Source organism: Ambystoma mexicanum, chromosome 1p, assembly GCF_040938575.1.
Source record: "Ambystoma mexicanum isolate Mex_15411 chromosome 1p, UKY_AmexF1_1, whole genome shotgun sequence".
Taxonomy (NCBI): Eukaryota; Metazoa; Chordata; class Amphibia; order Caudata; family Ambystomatidae; genus Ambystoma; species Ambystoma mexicanum.
In genome coordinates this window covers 775,637,403-775,656,466 of record NC_090921.1, presented here as the reverse complement: position 1 = coordinate 775,656,466, position 19,064 = coordinate 775,637,403, and the positions used below count along the sequence as shown (strand labels likewise).

The 19,064-nt window shown below is 43.6% G+C and overlaps 1 protein-coding gene across 1 annotated transcript in view; it reads right to left on the bottom strand.

Annotated features, from left to right (window-relative positions):
* SLC27A3 (solute carrier family 27 member 3) overlaps window positions 1-19,064 on the bottom strand; it is a 442,422-nt gene that overhangs the window by 64,465 nt on the left and 358,893 nt on the right. Inside the window, exon 9 of the mRNA XM_069651264.1 lies at window positions 7,598-7,728. Within this exon, the coding sequence (XP_069507365.1) occupies window positions 7,598-7,728 (131 nt within the window). The remainder of the gene's footprint in view (window positions 1-7,597; window positions 7,729-19,064) is intronic.

Below are 19,064 nucleotides of genomic sequence, written 5' to 3'. Positions count from 1 at the left end.
TATATGAGTATCAACATATTGAGATTTCGATGTACAAAACGTTGTTCGCTACCACAGCCCTGAGGACCTTTTGCACAAGGTCGAAACATGTGTTGGCTGTTTAGTAAAGCTAATATAGGTGACATTATATCGACTGGTGTAGCTTGAGTTATGTGATAATGGCACCGAGAGTGGAAGTGGTGTGTGGCGCAAGTGGTCCTATTGTTTTCAGTAGTTTAGTTTTTTGTGCCCTTGGGCCTTAGCCATGTAATTCTGACCAGCGCTAGCCACCATACAGGAACTATCAGAGAAAGCTTCAGTATTGGAGCTGGGTTTGCTATTATACTAGGAGATAGTTCAACAGGGAAGTGGCCCTTTGCTTCAGTGCTGAAGAAGCATTTGTTAAAACTTGAAAAGGAAATAAAGCAGGAGTATAAAGACCCAGGTGGTAAGGTCTGATGGTGTTCCGTTAAGAGTAAGGCGACACTGCTGGGAAGTGTCATTTCTACCCCCGTTGAGGGTATTGAGAAAAGGTATACTGTACCAATAGAAGGGCAGCAATCCTGCTAAGAAATACCAGGAGCGCCCCATGAAAATAACAGCATTTCTCATGAGAATTTTCAATAGTACCCCATTTAATTTAAAGCAGCCCCAATGAGAAATGCCATGTCTGTCTCATTAAGTAGAAAGATGCCCTTCGGAGAAGTACTGGGACTGTCCCAAAAAAGCACAGCAGCCTTACTGAGAGGATCTATACTGCACAATTAAATGCAAATCAATCCTGATGAAAAGGGCTTCCACGGTCCCATCAAAAGTACAATAGCTTTGCTAAGAATGGCCATTACTCTTCCATTAAAAATATGGCGTCTTTGCTGAGAAGTTTCATATTGTCCCATTGTAAATACTATGCAAGTTCATCCTTCGGGATATTTATTAAGAGTGCTCTGTGTTCGTTGGTTCATGTCCTTTGGAAAATGTTGCCACCTGCACACATAGGGCCTCATCACAAGTTTGGCGGTAACCCTTAAATCCGGCGGTAGCGCTGTTACTGCCGGATTTAAGGGTCCACCAAATCATGGCCTTGGCGGATTTCTCCCCAGCTCGGAGCTTGGGGGAAATCTGCCGATAATTCGCGCTCATACTGCCGGCGGGAAATCCGTCGGCAGTCTGAGCGCAATATTTCCCCATTGAGCCCAATGGGGAATGGGGCATTCGTGAATGGGCTCAATGGGGAATGGGGATTTCCAAATCCGCCAAACCCGTGATCCAGCGCTAATAGCGCCGGTGGGTTTGGCGGTAGGGCAGATAGCGCCAGCGCTATTAGCGCCGGCGTTACCGCCCAACTCGTGATGAGGCCCATAGAGTGGTAGGTTACCCCTGCTAGAAAGTGGCATTACTATGTCATTAAGAGTACTGCAGATCTTCTGAGATGTTGTACTATTATCTCACTAATCATATAGCACCCCTATTCAGAAGTGCTGTTACTGTTCAATTTAAAAGAAAGCAACATTAAAAGAATTGTTAAATATTCAGATCCTGTTGCGCTATTCAAATGTCTTCTTTACGATTGAGGATTAACAAACTTATCTGTCCATAATCGCCCTGCCTTCTTTGAAAGCAGTGTAGAATATGGCAGGTAGCCTTGTCAGTGGGAAGCAGTTGTAATGTCCTAACCACACCCACTGGTCCATACAGTAACTTCCAGGGTCAACCTCGGCCCTTTTCACAATGGCCTTAAGCAAAAATAAAATCCTACAGAACTGAGGATTTCCCAGTAAAAATATAACTAACTCAAAATTATTGCCAGACCACCAACATGCCATAACCAGTCATTGTAGTTGTCAAATTCAAGAACAGCGAACACTCCAGGAAAGAAACTAGACTCTGTATCAGCAACCTGCTTTGGCAAGAGCCAAACTCATTAAACAATGTAGATAATCCTCAAAACATATATTTCAATTCTTCTCAACATCTCAACTAGTAACACTCTCTAGAACTCCACACTTAATTAAACTAATACAATTGTTTTCTTAATAATGAACCTTCAACTCTGCTGCTCCCAACTTTAAGCTGTATTTACAAGCTAACCTTTAGAAAGTGATATGGACAACCACATATCAAGACGTTGACACTAAACAAATACCAGTTGAGAAAATGCTTCTCCAGGGGACAAACTGCTGAAAAAGTCTTACCTGCAGGTGAGTGTATCAAGCCACTCTGAGACGCAAGCAGCCCCAGTGGGCCTAATTAGAGGCCTTTTTATAAAAAATAAATAAAATGCAACTATATCCAGCGCTTACCGCACTCTATGTGCCCCAGCTCCCTTGCCCTCGCCAAACTTCCCGATTCTCCCGACTCCTCCCGCCTGACATCCCTCCCACCTCGCACCTCCCCTATTGGTGAATAGGAAAGGAACAACAGAGGCCTAGCCCCAGTGACCCTCGCCGGCTCACCACTTTGTGCGGTGCTTCAGGTGAGTGTACCAAGCCCCCGAGACCCAAGCAGCCCCTGTGGGCCTAATTAGAGAGCTTTAAACAAATAAAAATGTTTAACTACATCTAGCGTTTACACCTCTCTCTGTGCCCCAGCTCCCTTCCCTGCGCCGAACTTCCTGATTCTCCAGACTCCTCCTGCCTTCCATCCCCCCCTACCTACCCGGATTGGGGACCAGAACAGAAACCCATTTAGAGCAACCATACAGGGCAGTGCCTTGCCTTTGCAGCCCCCGCGACTAAGGACCCCAAGGCAAAGGACAACAGCTCCCGAAAAAGCAGCTCCAGATCATATTGGCCCATGTTAGCGTGTGGGGCCTGCAACCGTCACCCAGCAGCCACTGACTAAGTGCAGTTACAGCCAGGGGGTGCAGCCATTACTGCCCCCACCAAACTGGCCAACCCAACCCCACCTTATTACCTTCACACTTAGCCTGATTGTGCCAGATAGCCCGATTGTGCCAGATAGCAGCATTTCATATTTAGCCTGATTGCGCCAGATAACCTGATCATGCAAGATAGCCAAATTGTGCAATATAGCTTAATTGTGCAAGCTAGCCTAATTATGCAAAATAACCTGATTGTGCCAGATAGCATTTCGCATTCGGCCTGACTGTGCCAGAACGTCTCACATTTAGCCTGACTGCACCAGATAGCCTAATTGTGCCAGATAAGCCTAATTTTGCATGATAACCTGATTGTGCCGGATAGCAGCACATCACTTTTGGCCTGATTGTGCCAGATAGCAGCATTCCACATGTGGCCTGATTGTGCCAGATAGTCCAATTGTACCAGATAACCTGAATATGCCACATAATCGGAATGTGCCACCTAACAGGATTGTGCCAGAGGGCCACATTCCACTTTTGGCCTGAACTTCAACCTACAGTTAGCTGGATTTCTGCCAGACAACTTGACTGGGCCAGATTGCCTCATCTCGCATTCAGCCCGATTGTGCCAGAGAGCCTTACCTCAAATTTAGCCTGACTGATCCCAAGAGCCACATTTGGCATCTAGCCTGAACTGTACTGGATAGCCCAGCTGTGCCTGATAACCATAGTTCAATTACCTAGGAAACTCGAATCTTGGAGTGTCACTATCTCTATAACTACTGTGCTCGGAAACTTGGGTCTTCTCCCCACTGTCCAGGAAACAAAACAAATGTACATCTACCTGCAACCTAAAAAGAAACCTTTATGCAAACAAACTTATAAGCCAACGAAACCCAAAGGATCACAACACAGACAACACAAACGCAAAGAAACGCCTAAAACAACCTACCATTAAGGAACTCAACATACTACAAAAACGAATTGACCAACAACAAAACGGAGCGGCGCAGAAAAAGAACAGAAACACCCAGAAGGAATATGAACAAAATCGACACCCCACCCCATATATCACAAACACAAAAGGACACCTCCCTCAACTACAACAAAATATAGAAGAGGAACCTGAAGAAAACAAGACCCCAATACTTAACCAAGCAGACCTACTCAGTGACAACAGAGACACGACTGAACCACCATAACACTCAGAGCAACACGGGAGCAAGCCAATGCAACAACCACAAGACAAAACAGATATTAAAAGAAACAAAACCAAGCCAAGAGCAGCCACTGCAACCTAATCAATACAAGATCATTGTCAAAACACGCCACAGAGATTATACGACTTGCTCCGAGACTGTGGCATCAACGTTCTATTCATCACAGAAACATGGTTGAATGACAATCGCACCCCACAGCTGCCTATTCAACAACTTCAAGTGCACACTGTTAAAAGGAAAAAAAGCAACACCTGAAAATAAAAACAGACGAGCCACAAAACATCAAAAACTGAATTTATGGTCCTTCACTTGGCAGTAAACCCAAAAACAAGCATAAAATTCATACTGATTTACAGACCACCGACATATGACGCAACTTTTGTCAACAACTTCATAGAAGCCATCACTAACATAGCCATCCAACATGAACATCTGATAATCCTCAGGACTTCAACATCTGGTTTGAAGAAGAAAACGCAAACTCAGAAAAATCAATTGAACTAAAAACCATGAAACTACGACAATTGGTCAAAGGATCAACACACACAGCGGGACACACACTTGATGCAATCTTCGCCAACAAAAATCTTACCACCACACCGCCAATACAGATACTCTGGGGCAACCAATCATCCCATTTGTGATCATGCTACGAACTAAAGCAGCTGGATAAACTCCCAACTATCACAAAAAGAAACTGGAAGGCTGTCGAAGCAAGCAACTTAATAGAACAACTTGAACTCACAAAACCACCACTAACCTGGACGAAGCTGACCTCAATAGAAAAACAAGTGCTACTTCATTAATGTTAATCACGAAAGAGCAATAGCAAAATGGTTTATTTACCCCACTGCTCAGCACCATGAAAAAGAACAACAAGACTCTCGAACTAGAATGGAGGAAAGAACATGAACAAAAAAAGCACAATGCCAACAACAGATCCGATCTAACAAAAAAAGAATATTCAAAAGGCCAAAAAGAAACACCAAGACAGCAGAATCACCAAAGCCGCCAACACCGAAAAAAACTGTTCATCATCATAAATGAAATGAAGAACCCACCGGGATGCAACAACACCCCGGTACCTTCCCAGAAACTATGCAGCGACCTAGCAGATTACTTAAAAAACAAAGCAGACCAGTCAACCCAAACACACAACCAATGCTGCCAAACAAGGAACCACACTATAAACTCCAAAGCCTCCCACAAATACCAGTAGAGACATTGGTCAAGATGGTAAGACATAGCAATAAAGCAGGATCCCCATGCACCCTTGCACCCCAGACATTTACAAATCCATCCTCACACAGGGTGCACCACTGGAACACTACAGAAACCTTTTTGACCTGTTACTCACAACAGGAAAAGTACCACAATTATTCAAATCGGCGCACATCAAACCACTCCTCAAGGACATGAGACGAGACGTGGAAGACCTCTCCAACTACAGACCAATTTCAATCATGTCCTACCCAGCACAACCTCTAGAAATCTACAAACTAACAAGAACACACAGAAAAACACCAGTTGCTGATCAGGCGAAGTCGGCTTTAGACCCACGAGAGGAACAGAAACTTATATCTGGGATGACCTAAAGACAAACACAGACTCCGACACAATCTCCACCCTAATAATACTCGACCTCTCTGCAGCGTTCGACACACATGACATCATCCTCAAGAGAATTGAAGAAATAGGAACAACAGACTTAGCCCTACTATGGATAAAATCATTCGTAGCAAACAAAAACGGAAACGGTCGGGATAAAACCCTTCAAATCCGCTCCACGGGACACAGACTGGAGTACCACAAGGATCATCCCTATCCCTACTGTTCAACAGAAACCTGGCTTCGCTAATCAAGATCAACCAAAAACAACCTTATGTGCTACAACTACGTAAACAACACACAAATCTATAAAATCGAAAATACAAAAGAAGATAAAACAGCGCTGGGAGAATGTCTCAAATAACTCTACGACTGGATGAACACAAACAGCCTAAAACTCAACCCAGGCAAGACAGAAATCATGACTATACAAAAACCTGGAAAATAACATTTATATCCCATGGGCCACAGAACTAGGAACAGCACCCACGCCATTGAAAATAGTAATGAACCTTGGAATCCTATTGGACAACGCGCTAACATCAGAACCACAAACGCTATAATCAAGAAATGTTCTTTCCTTCTACACTCGCTATTAAAAATCCTACCATTCCTGTTCTTCACCCATAAGACACTGGCAATCATCGCCCACATCATGTCAATAATTGGATGCGCCAACAGCCTCTACCTCTGAATGCCAGAACACCTACTGGAGAAACTGCAACATATACAAAACGCAGCGGCTAGACTCCTCCTCAAACTATCACAAAGAGACCACATCACCCCAGCGCTAAAATGTTACACCTGCTTCCAATCAAACAACGAATCACATTCAAAACAATGTGCATAACACACAGAGCAATCCACAGCCAAGGACCAGAATTCCTACAAAAGAAAATAAGATTGACCAACCAACAAGAACACTCAATCAAGCAATGACATCCGCCTCGATCCAAAACCTTACACAAGGAAAAAGCTAGGGGGGGATCCTCCTTCTCTCACCTGGAACACCCTCCGAAAGACATAGAAAATACAAAGAACCACCTAAAATTCAGGAAACTACTCAGAGCCAGAATTAATCCAGTCTCTCCAAAGCCAAATCCCCTCGCTAGGCTAAACTCAAGGGACAGGGACCGTTGCTAGAGGCGAAGGAGCATTAAACACTAACCAACACCCGACAGGACAGGGAGTGCTTAGAATTCATAGGGAGGGGTCCACCCCTTAGAAACTCAGGGAGACTATGCTAGGCAGAGCCCGCTTATGACCAAAAAACAACCGATAACCATAGCAATCTAACCCTGGATGGGGGAAGCAATCACCTCTTGTACCTCCCACAGACCACTAGACAGCCTCTGAGATAGGCCACCGCCTCATGCAGAACCAGAGGAATGCTCCAGCAGACAGCAAGGCCAAGGACACCCAAGACAGATCCCCGAAAGAACAGGATAACCGCACTAACCCATCCCCTAAAACCTTAACTCTTGGCACACGCCTCTCAAATGCTAAACAAACACAACCACTCTCCTGCACTGCAAACACTACACAACAACAAAACAAACCACACAGTCTCGCACAACAGAACATGGGAGCCCACAGCTCCGGAAACCGTACCGATGCTCAGCGGACGGTGCTAACCAAACTGAAGCGGTCAAAAGGACACCACAAATCTCGCTCTACCTTTATTCCGCTACACCCTACTAACCAATTCTACCCTCTTAACTTTCAGATCTGCCAGACCGCCAGGAGACCACTCCGGTGGTGATCGTGCAAGGTATAAATATCCTTTAACATAACATATCCCCATACAACACTTGTCCAAAGGCTGATGGTTATTTCGGCTTGAACACCACCCTCTGAAAAAATGGTTGTATAGAGCCTGCACTGAGTTCTGGTGGCAGAGGGCCACAGGCATCTTCAATGAATGGGATAAAGTCAAGGAATAAAGTAAAGGCCCCAACTTAGTACTCACTTGGATTCTCAGGAACCGTGGACGTGCATAGGAGGGCAGGAACTCCACCACGTGCTTGTAAAGTCTCTTTCCATCAAACTCGTGCGCTGGTCGGAGGACCACGGTAGCCATGCCAACTCTGCCTTCGTTACCTACGTGGCGAATAAAAAGCATATAAGTCAACAGGGCCACAGGTGGAGTCGGTTTGAAGAATTGTCTTTGTCTAATTGGTTTGTTTTTCAGAGGCACTGCAGTTCATAGTTAGAGTACTTGCAAAGGTAACCTATTGCTCCTTTCAGCTTTGTTCCTATGGTTTAATTTCCTTTGTGTCTGTTTTCTTTGCTGGTATAACCCCTTGCAATCATTTGTGTTTTTTCTTCTCCGCACAAGTGCAAAATGTAACGAGCTTCACTTTCCACACATGCAAGTCCTATAAAAAGTTATTTTGCTTTCCCCACTACGCTGCTCATTATCAATGTATTATAATGCATGTTATTGAGGGATGCACCAACGGTGACACCTGAAAATGTTACCTAAAAATGCTCATATGTAGTATTTCGTCCCAATTTCAATATTAAACAACTGTGGACAAGAATGATTTCGTTAGTCAAAATTGGTAATTTATAAATACTGAAAAAGAGCATAAAATGACACAGCTAAATAAAAGACAATCACTGCAAAATGATCTGACGTCTTTTGCTTCTTTTTTTAAAAAAAAGTTATCCTTTTGTATAGTTTACATGCAATATTCCAAAACCTTTTTCTTTTCTTATTAGCATGGTGGCTGTTGGAATGCGTCTGGCTGTGGGTGGAGAAGAAGGGGTGAGGCTTGCAAGCATCAAGGCATTAAATTCTTCTGTTTTCTCTACAATCGACCCCCCCAGCACCCACAAACCGTTCTGCATATAGGAAGGCCTCTAAAAGGTGTATTTCAGACTTTAATCTGCAGGTGGCGTGACAGAGAAAAGGGATCACAAATGGTTTAGAAGGGGAGTAGAGTTGGTGCAGGGGAAAATGGAACATAATGGGGCGATACCCCCTTCGTATGCAAAGGGTACATTTCCTGGCTGGGCTCTACGTTCTGGAAAGCCATATTTGGTGGTCATCCCTAAATTTCGCCTATTGAGGACGAGCCTTCTCAGTTTCAGCAGCCAAATTCTGGAACAATCTGCCCATCACCCTTAGGCGGGTAGACAACAATCTTCCTTTTCGCTGTCTCATAAAAAACTTGTTTATTCTAGGCTATAATATAGCTCTTGTCTGCTGTGTCCCTCGTACCATGATGCCCTTGCGTGAACGTGCACGCTATACATTTTGTTAACATAACATAACAGGGTCTTTATGCAGTATGCTGGGCAGCAAGGTGAAGCACGTCACATGGAGGAACGAAGCTGAAGTCAGGATTGTAGAAAAGGTGATTATTATGTTACTGGTCAAAAGCAACCCCTTTGAGGCTATTCCGTCCTACAGTGACTGGACCGAAGCATGATCCGTTGCAGCACATCTATAAAGAAAGAATGTAAGGCAGCATTGCACATGAACTTTTCCAACCGGTAACCCACCAGTGCATGCCTCCATCCATCAATCATTTTAACAGCATAAACACGCGTTATGCCACTTCTAGAGGGCCAGTGTGTGGGCTGTATGAAGGAAAGGGCACTATGGACCAGAATTACAGTAGTCACTACAGTGAGTAGCATTTCCCAACTCCTACGTCTGGTACCTTTCCTCCATACTTATGGGCACTTAGAAAGCACCAATAGTAGTTGGGAGGATGACATTACTCACTCCCTCCAGATATAACAAAAGCATAGCAAATACCTGCATGTGGCTTCTTCAACCAACAATGTTTCAAAGTGCTGCCTGCCTGAATAGAGCATCAAGTCTCGAGATGGCATCCAAGCAGTAGTGTTTGCATAATGCATGAGTATTAGCCCAAGTCGCTGCCTTGCAGATGTCAAGAGGAATATGTCTCTGAAAAGCAACAGACGTTGTCTTTGACCTCACAAGGGTTTCGTGTAGATTCTCTGGAGGTGACAGTCTATTCAGTTTGTTACATCTTAATAAATTGTCCACCAACTAGAGATAGTAGCCCTGTATGATGTTGAGCCAAGAGACAAGCCTCCATAGATGATAAAAAAAAATATCTGAAGATCTTACTTGCTTTGCTCTCTCTAGGTAGAACTGTAGAAGTCTGGAGACATACAAATGATGAAGTTTCCTTTCAGAATGCAAAGTAGGATTAGAAAAGAAGGTCAGATATATCTCCTGATTAACATGAGTCTGACATAATCTTTGGGAGAAAATAAGTATGAATCCAGAGAACCACTGCATCTCTGTGAAAGATCAAAAAGGGAGATTTTACATAGAGCGTCTGAAGTTTACTGACCCTCCTGGCCAATGTCATAGCGACCAGGAAGATGGTGTTTATTTGTAAAGCGCGGCGTTGGCCACAAGGGCATCTTGGCGCTACTCGGCAGGTCAGCAGAACAGAAGGAGTTTTGTAAAAGATGTGTTTTTAATACTCGCCGGAAAAGAAGGTGGTTGGGCAAACTTCTGAGTTTATAGGCCGTTGAGTGCCACAGCAAAGAAGCTGCGGATGAGAAAGCCTGACCACCAATCCGGCTAAGTTTGTACCTAGGAACTAATAACGGACAAGTATCAGTGGACCGGAGTGCACGTCCGGGTACATAAGGGCGAAACTTCTCCTGGAAATATTCTGCGCCATGGCCTAATATGCACGATGCACGAAGCAGGCAGCTTTGAATTTAATGCGCCGAGCGACCGGCAGCCAACGAAGATGGCGAAGTACTGGCGAGATGGGAATAAAACAGGAGGAGGATGTGGCAAGACGGGCTGCAGAGTTCTGAAGGGCCTGGAGTTGTTGCAAAAGGTAGGCCGGTTGCACCAAGAATAGAGAGTTACAATAATCCACAGACGAGATCTCCAAAGCAGATGTTACGGGGGCTGAAGCTCAACCGGAATAAAGGGAAAACCTTCCTGGGGTGTTTCAGCTGGAAATAGACCAGCTGACATGGAAGCAGAAAGTTTCATACCTAGATCATTAACAGTGCTAGAAGGAATAGGCAAAGAGCCGAAAGAAGTCGGCCAGAAGGAAGAAACAGAAGGGGAGGGGTCCCATCACCAGGGCCTCAGTCTTTGCACCATTCAGCTTGAGCCAATTAGTGCCCACCCATTTCCCCACAGGCTCAAGGCAGGCCATAAACCTGGTAGCAGACTCATCTGTCATGAGATCAAGGCGAACCAGTATTTGGGTATCTGCGTAGGAATAACAAATAAAGCCGTGGGAGACAATGAGCTTGGTCAGAGACTGAACGTAGATGTTAAACAAGATCGGCGAGAGGGCGGACCCTTGAGGGACACTACAGGTGGGAGCCTTACCCTGAGAATAGAAAGGGGGAAAGAGTTTGTAGAAAGAAAAGAAAAGAACCAGGCCAGAACTGTCCCAGCAATGCCAGCTCCGGACAGACTGTCCAGCAGGATAGCATGATCTATTGTATCAAATGCGTCAGAGAGATCAAGTAAAACCAATGCACCCACGCCGCCCAGGTCAAGCATCCTTGCTAGATAGTCCAATACCGAAACCAGCACGCTCTCGGTCCCCCAGCCTCGACAAAAACTAGACTGTGAAGGATGAAAAAAAAAGAAGATTCTTAAAGAAAAGAGCAGAGAACAGGGCAAACCAATGATTACAATAGATTAATCAGAAATGGAAGAAGGGAAATTGGACGAAAATTAGATGGAATAGATGGATAGAGAGTTATTTTTTAGTAAAGGAATTACCGTAGCATGTTTCAGAGCAGGGGGGATATGGCCTGTCTGGAAGGAGTTATTTACAGCCACCTGAAGAGAAGAAGCAATGTGGGGAAGAATACCTTTAAGAATAGAGAGGGGAATGGGGTACCGAGGGGAGGCCGATTTGAGTTTAAAGACCGCATTTGTAATATACTCAACCGTAAACACAAGAAAGCAGATCATAATACAGTGCTAGGCTGAGAAGGAATTAAAGCACGGGCCTCTATAGACTGGAGACCAGCAGATGTAATACTTGCACACATCGTTCCAATCTTCTCCACAAAAAAAAATAATAAAGAGTCGCAAAGGGCCTGGGACGCGATCACCAGCACCAAAGGAGAAGCTGAAAGAGAGCGAACGGCCTTCAAATAGGTTCTTAAACTTATTAATGGATGCCGTAATACGATTAGAGAGATGGGTCTGCTTGGCAGTAAAAATGGCTTGATGATACCCATGAGAAGTCTTCTGAAATCTCGCTTTAGCTGAAACGCTATAGTGGAGATGGCATTTTTGCTCAGTTTGCTTGCAAACCAAGTGCAGGGACCGCAAAACATCAGTGTACTAGAGCTCTGATGGGCGAACAAGCGCCCTAGAATGCTCGAAAGGCGTGAATAAATCAGTCACAGAATCAAACGTAGTGGATAGAGTTTCAAGATCATGTCGAGAAGCAATATTAAGATCTCCAATTTCCCCAATGATCTTATATTTGGACACAGACCTCCAACCTCACAAAGAGGATTTGAGACTGCAAGGGGGGCCTAAGAAGTAAAGGATCCCAGGAAAAATTGACAATAAAGCGGTCTGACTAAGTGATGGAGAGTGCCGAGAATACCAACACCTCAGAAGCACTAGCAATACAAGGTCCAGAGTATTTCCCAGCTTATGGGTAGGAAAAGTCACTAGGATTTGGGTATCTGCGCAGGAATAACAAATAAAGCCGTGGGAAACAATGGGTCAGCGTGAGATCATTCATAGTTGCCAAAAACCTTGTAGCCTAATATCCGATAGATCATTGGTTTTGAGATAAAAATTGCCAGAGATCACAAGATGGGGGTGCCAAAGATGCAGATCAGCCACCAGCTCATAGAAACTATCAAAGAACAAGAAGTCAGCCTCTGACAAAAGGTCACAGCCCGGAGCATAATGTGCTCCAAGGGACGGGGCATTCACCAAAAGACATTTTAGCGAGGAGTCAGCGCCTGGCAGCACCATGGCAGTATGATCCGACCCTGAGCACTTACTAGGTAGCACAGTAGATACCGGGTACCGATGAAGCAGCTGGTCGCGAGAGTACCGGATATCAGGAATGGTTTGCCTAGTCCATGGGAACCGTCCGTCACCAATGAACGCGCCACGGACGGGGTACAGACAGGCTTGGCTTTGGCGTGAGCCGCTGCGTTTACAGGTAATGGAGGACCTATAAATGCACATAGTATTGCAGAGGCCCCTCCCAACTTCCCTGCCTCACTGACAGGGAAGAAAGACTGGTGTGTGCGAAAATAAACACAGGCACCTGGCAGGAACGAGACCCCGGGGGCTCAGGAGGCCAGGCACCATCCCATCCCGTTGTGCGGTTTACAAGGAACCCAAAACGATAAAGAAAGAAATAAAATTGTGGAGATGGGAAATGAAAATGAAATAAGTATTAGAGCAAGCTGAATGCGAAAATGAATATGAAAACAAGGCGCCCAGTCAAACGCCACGGCCAGGACTGACAAGGCAGTAAATGGAGCGGAACAAAAAGAAATCCTCAAAAAATGGCAGCGCAAATAAAAGATCATGCAGACAGCGTGACACTGTAAAGTGCAAGCCAAGATGAAGAAATGCAGAGAGGACTGACCACCATACCTTCGAGTGTTCCCTGAAATGAGACTCAGGTCTGCAGAGGTATGGGCTTGCAGGTTTATTCCAGAAAGAAGATAGAACCACATCAAGTTCCCAGGTAAGATGTGGTTACATTACGTGAGGGTACAATTTCAAGGGTACAATTTCAAAGTTCAGGCAAAATGTCTTAATGCCAGATAGGCTGACAAGGGGTTATATGTTCTTCAATGTACCAGTTTCAGAAAGGCGTCCACTTACTGGCATACCACGACCTGGTAGATACTTTACAGGTTGCCTTGAGGAGTTCCACATTTCTTTTGCAAAACCTCCAGATTGAGATAAAGGAGTAGCTAACAACAGTGAGTGGTGAGATGAGATGGGTGAAGGGCACTCACATCTCCTGTGATGGGCAGTTTGTCATGAGAGGAAGAAGGTCGTGAGGTATTTCCAACATCTGGGGGTTGTGTAAAAAAAACAAAATCTGTTTAGCCACACTGTTGCAAATCAGGATCATTGCGATTCCTCTGCTGTTTGCGACTCGCTCACAATATCAATGTTAGAGAAAGAAATGCATACATACATTTAAGGTCCCACTTGAGAAGGAAAGCAGATTCCAGAGAATCAATCACAAGCCCTGCTACAATGCAGAAAGAAGGCAGTTCCTGTTGAATTGGGTAGCAAAAAGGTCCATCTGTGGACTCCAATCCCCAGAACCTGGCAAGTATGATTGATCATGTCCTGTGGAAGCTCCCATTCAGTTGGAGCTTCAGTAAGCCTGCTTAGAGTGTCCACCAAAACAATGAGTTACTGGGCTAGATCAGAAGCTAAGAGGGAAATGTGGGGACTTATTGCCCAGAGCCACAACTCCTGTGCCAGACTGCATAAAGGGAAGACTGTGTTCACCTTTGTTTGCTTAGGTAAGACTGTATCTGTCAGAAAGATAAGTCTCTATCCCTGCAGCTAGAAAGGCATTGATGGCCAAGAACATTGCTTTTAGTTCAACAAAATGCATCCTTCTGTGTCCTCTGGTGCCCAGAGTTTGTGTATCTGGCAGTGCGCCCACCTCACCAGAGAGGCATTTGTAGAGATGGCGAACGTGGGATCCTACCGAGAGAAAGAAGCTCCCTGAAGCAGGTTCTGAGGGTCGGCTCACCATTGCAGGTTTCGTCTGAGATGAGGCGGGCCGTACCTGACTGAAGTTGAGTGTCCTGTTTCCAATGAGCCACCAGAGAAAGTTGAGGGTTTCTCATTAACAGTATGAAGTAAGAAACCACCATAAAACAAGAGGCCATAAGCCCCATTAACCTCTGAAAGGACAAATCCGGGAACATCTCTGAATTGAGGATTATAGTTGTCAATTCTCTGATGGACTAGATCCTCTCCAAGGTTTGGAAGACATTCGCATTAGCTGTGTCCCAAAGGGAATCTATGTGATTGTCTCAGAAGGCAAAAGGGAAGACTTCTTTTAGTTTACTGATAAATCTAAGGAATGAATCAAGTCAAGGGTCATCTTGAGGGAAGAAAGTGTCTCTTTCAGGGACTCTTCCCCCCCCCCCCACCCAAATAACCTAGTCATCTAGGTAGGTGTGTATATGTATCCCCTCTTCGCTAAAATGAGCCATTACTGCCAACATGACCTTGGTAAATATTCGACCTGACACCAAAAAGGATGACTTTGGACTGATGGTAACAAGTCCAGTTGCAAATTGAAAGCCCAATGGGGAGGCACATGTAGGCATCTTGAAGGTTGATCGCGCACAGCCAGTGCCCTTGCGAAAGAGTTGGAAGGATGTGTAGGGATGTCCAATTCATGAGAAAAGATGCAGAGCAAGGCGTCATTTTAAAAACCAACATGTAAGCTGTGATTTTCACACTGCATTTGGAAAAACACACACAAACAAAAAATGTGCAATGTTTTTCAGCCACTCAAAACTATAATTGACAAGGCCTGAGATTAACATTTCAAGTGCCAGAAAATAACCTGCAACCTTTGTTAAAATGGGGAACCGATTAACCTGAGGAGAAAGAGAACAGTAGTGTCAAGGAAAAAAGAAAATGTGCTTTTATGCAGCTGTATTTTTGTGGAAAATGTAAAATCAACGGAAACAGAAAAAAGGTATATTAAAAGCTGAAAGTGTGACTGGATCCACATTAAAGGAAGCCAGAACTAAACTGACATCTGTATCCTGCTCATGCCCCTTCCCCCAAAATGAGATGTGAAAACAGATTCCATGCTTTCTCACGTAGATGAACTGGTGGAGGATCAGCCATAAAGCTAACAACTGGCCTGCAACATAGTCACAGGGAGGCTGGACCTCCCATCGATCCTGAGCCAGCGTTTTTATGGGTTGCACCTATGTACAGGGGAGCTTAAAATAGGTAAAAACTAATGCTATTTCAGCGTGACCAGCAGATCTGTGTTACCTAATCTGATCTCCCAAATCCTCATGAAGGCAGAAAAAGAAAATATCTGGAAAAACAAAAGCTCCCTGAAAATCTGCACAGCAGAGAACTTCAACTTTAAAGACCTTGTAACTGCTAGGCCAAAGTCATAAATATTATACTTCTATCCCGAATTTATAGTGAAAGAACTGAAGACACCAGATGCTCAGTTATTGACCAATATGTATACAGTGGGGAAAATGAAAGGTTTCTTTTAAATGGTGTATAGGGGCTTACTATTTTGCTTACAATTCCATAATGGAATGTAGCAGCAAAATAATTATTTCGGTAAAGTATTCAGCTTCAGATGCTCTTATTCAGTGCTACCAAAATGATTATCCTAATGTGATTTTGAATTAAGCAAATTAAGTGAATTTGTATTTTGAGAAACAGAAATGGCACACGCCAGTGAATTGTATCTCATAGCATTCGCAGGGACGAGCCTGTCACTTTCGAGATGGAAAAATAATGTATACAGATAAGTACCAAAAAGGTATGACCCAAAAGCCTATTATGATGAGAATTGTGTTTGATTCATTTCAGAGAGAGAAATCCAGTGAGCCTATTAGTAAAGTGGTGATAATAAGTGGGAATTACAAATTTAGAATGGGGCAATATTAAATGCAAGAAATCTCTGAGATTACATCACATTAAATGGGAGGGAAATTGAGCGTAGAAGCTACTCCTCCACTAATGTGCCCAATGACTGCCAAGGGGTAGGTCTACTGTGAAGTCACTTTTGGAACACTGTCCAATCACATATACTGACCAATTGGATTGGAGAAAGTAAACACACCTCAAAAGGTGGGGTTACTATTCTATATAAGATCCAACGTACACTCACTCTGGAAGAGGACAGACAATGAGAGACTCACTCGCACAGTCACTGACTGATTTAGAAGAAGAATTGATAACTACAGGAAATAGAAAGAATAGATTGCTCTCCTTTTGGACTCATTTTGGATAATTGACCTGCAAGTAAGGCCTACCGTGAGTTAAAGCCCCAGGTTTTCTTCAGCAGAAGAAATAGACAGGTTGTGGAAAAAGCTAATCCCATCTTGCGATTGATGCCCACCCTTTTAATAGATGGGAAGAATTGCACCAGTCCTTAAAGGGGGCACCCACCTGTCTGTGATAAAGCCAATAGAACTTAATATGCAAGTACAATCTTAAAGGGGAAATACATCTAAAAAGATAATTAGATTAAATCCTGGCCCTGGTTATTTGAAAATACTGATGGGCGGGGTACAGAAACTGACTGTAGAGCCTGGGAAAAAAGCAAATATTTCTAAGTGTATGTTTGTCTGGAATTATAGATTGATTAACTCATCCCTTTTTAGTCTGTATACTATGAGATCCCTTTAATCATATTCTGTACAATGTACAAGCACAGACGAGCATATGACATCTCACTGTGTGCATACCAAGACAAATAAAGTAATTGAAGTCACTTCCTGGGTATAGCATCAAGCAGAATATTGTTGTTAAAGCTAAGCTGTTCCAGACCACAGGGAAAGGGTGATTATTTGCTGCCTATTCTTTCGCTGTTTAAGGTGCCCACTGAAAGTGAGACGGGCACGCTTCAACCCGGTAATTAAAAAGAAACATCACTGAAGGGAATCTAGCCTACATACATGTTGAACATACATTTTTTTTCTACCACCCATTTACATACATGAAGGTCTAGTAGTTGGTTGCAATTATTTGGAATGCTGCTGAAATTTTGACATGGTTATTGAGTAAGGAGGGTGGTATTTTGAATAAAAGGGAAGTAGAGAGAATCGGATAGGCAGGTGTAATTTAAACTAATTTGTTTTTCACAAATGAAAGATTACTCCTGGACTCTCAAGCATTCAAATCCATGGTGCATGCATGTTCAGGGTGAATTAAATGCATAGGAACCTAAAGTGATGGTTCTGTTACAAAAGTCTCTATAACTGTAGCATTGGAAACTGAAGTGACTAGCGTGTTGATTATTTATTATCAATGCAATTGGATTTAATTGAAGTGTAACATATTTGAAATGTAGACAATTATTTAAATTGGGTTAATAAATATACTTCTGTGCAACTCAGTGTTTTTCTTGTCCTGAAAGGGGAGGGAAGTTGAAAGGGATCAATGTTTTTACATTGGGGTACCAATCTCAAAAACATAACTTGATTAAATAAAAGGAAACTAGTGTGTGACTGGTTTGGGGTGGGTGGAAAGTTCCCCTGAATTGAATGTTGCCCGATTAATAAATCATACAAGACTGGAGGCCCCACCAGCAAGATATGATTTTTGGGAGAGCGAGTGTCACTGCAATATACACCTTTTTAACTTAAATTGTGCAGAGCCCACAAATGCATGTGGAAGCTTTGTGTTGCAGTGAATTACATGGTATTGATACCACAGCCTCCTAGCAAAATACTAAGGTGTGCACAGAAATAAAGCCCAGAAAATTAAGGTTTAAATTGGAGTTGTGATTGAGCGACAGAGGTAAAATAGGAGTTAGAAAAGTTTGCATTCCTGTTTAGTGAGAATTGTTCAATACATCTTAAACAGAGAGATGTGTGACATAGCAGTACCTGTGGCGAAAGCCCATGCCCTTTCAAAGTTGTATCTGAAAGGGGATTGGACAGCCACAGATATTGACCTTTGGAAGACAGAGATGTCTCTGGGTGCTATACATTTGGCGTGGACATTTGCGATGAACGTGGTCCCTTAAACCAGTCCATACAGAGGCTATACAAGACTTCAACTGTCAAAGAAGAGAACTTTAAACTGATCTGCCCCCCTGCAGACTTTTATCTTCACCTCCAATTGGAAGAAGGCCGGTTAGCAGACATGGATGTGTCAATCTGCATTTATTTGTATAAATTAGTTAGCATTGGCTAATCCATTCATCCATTCATTCATCCAAGCATCAATGAAAATATGTTTAGCACTATAGTGTGTTCATCATGGATCAATATTTGCTGCGCGCCACGAAGAATTATGTACACTTGTTATTTTGTAAAGCGCACATTCTTGTTTCTAAGCGCTAAAATGTGATTGGTTTTTGTCCATTATGAATCAGGCTTTTGCTGAGCACGAAAGGAAAATGTGGTCGCAGCTGAACACAGTGTAGATGTTCTCATAATTTGGCTCTTGCCAGACTGTCAGCTATCATTTAGCCGTGCAAATAGTTTCTGCAGAGTCTTTCTGTCTCATGCGAGAGAGAAAGAATGTTAGTACAATATGCTGTGCTGTTCTTAAAATATTATCGGAGAACATGTCATGTCATCGTGAACTATCACATTAGTAAAATGCGTCCATGTATGTCAAATGCCACTATGTATAACAGTGGATTTTGCTAGAGAGAGCCTATTGCTTGGCCTGTTAGTGACTAGTGACTGCTGCCATGCACAATACACATGTATTCGTT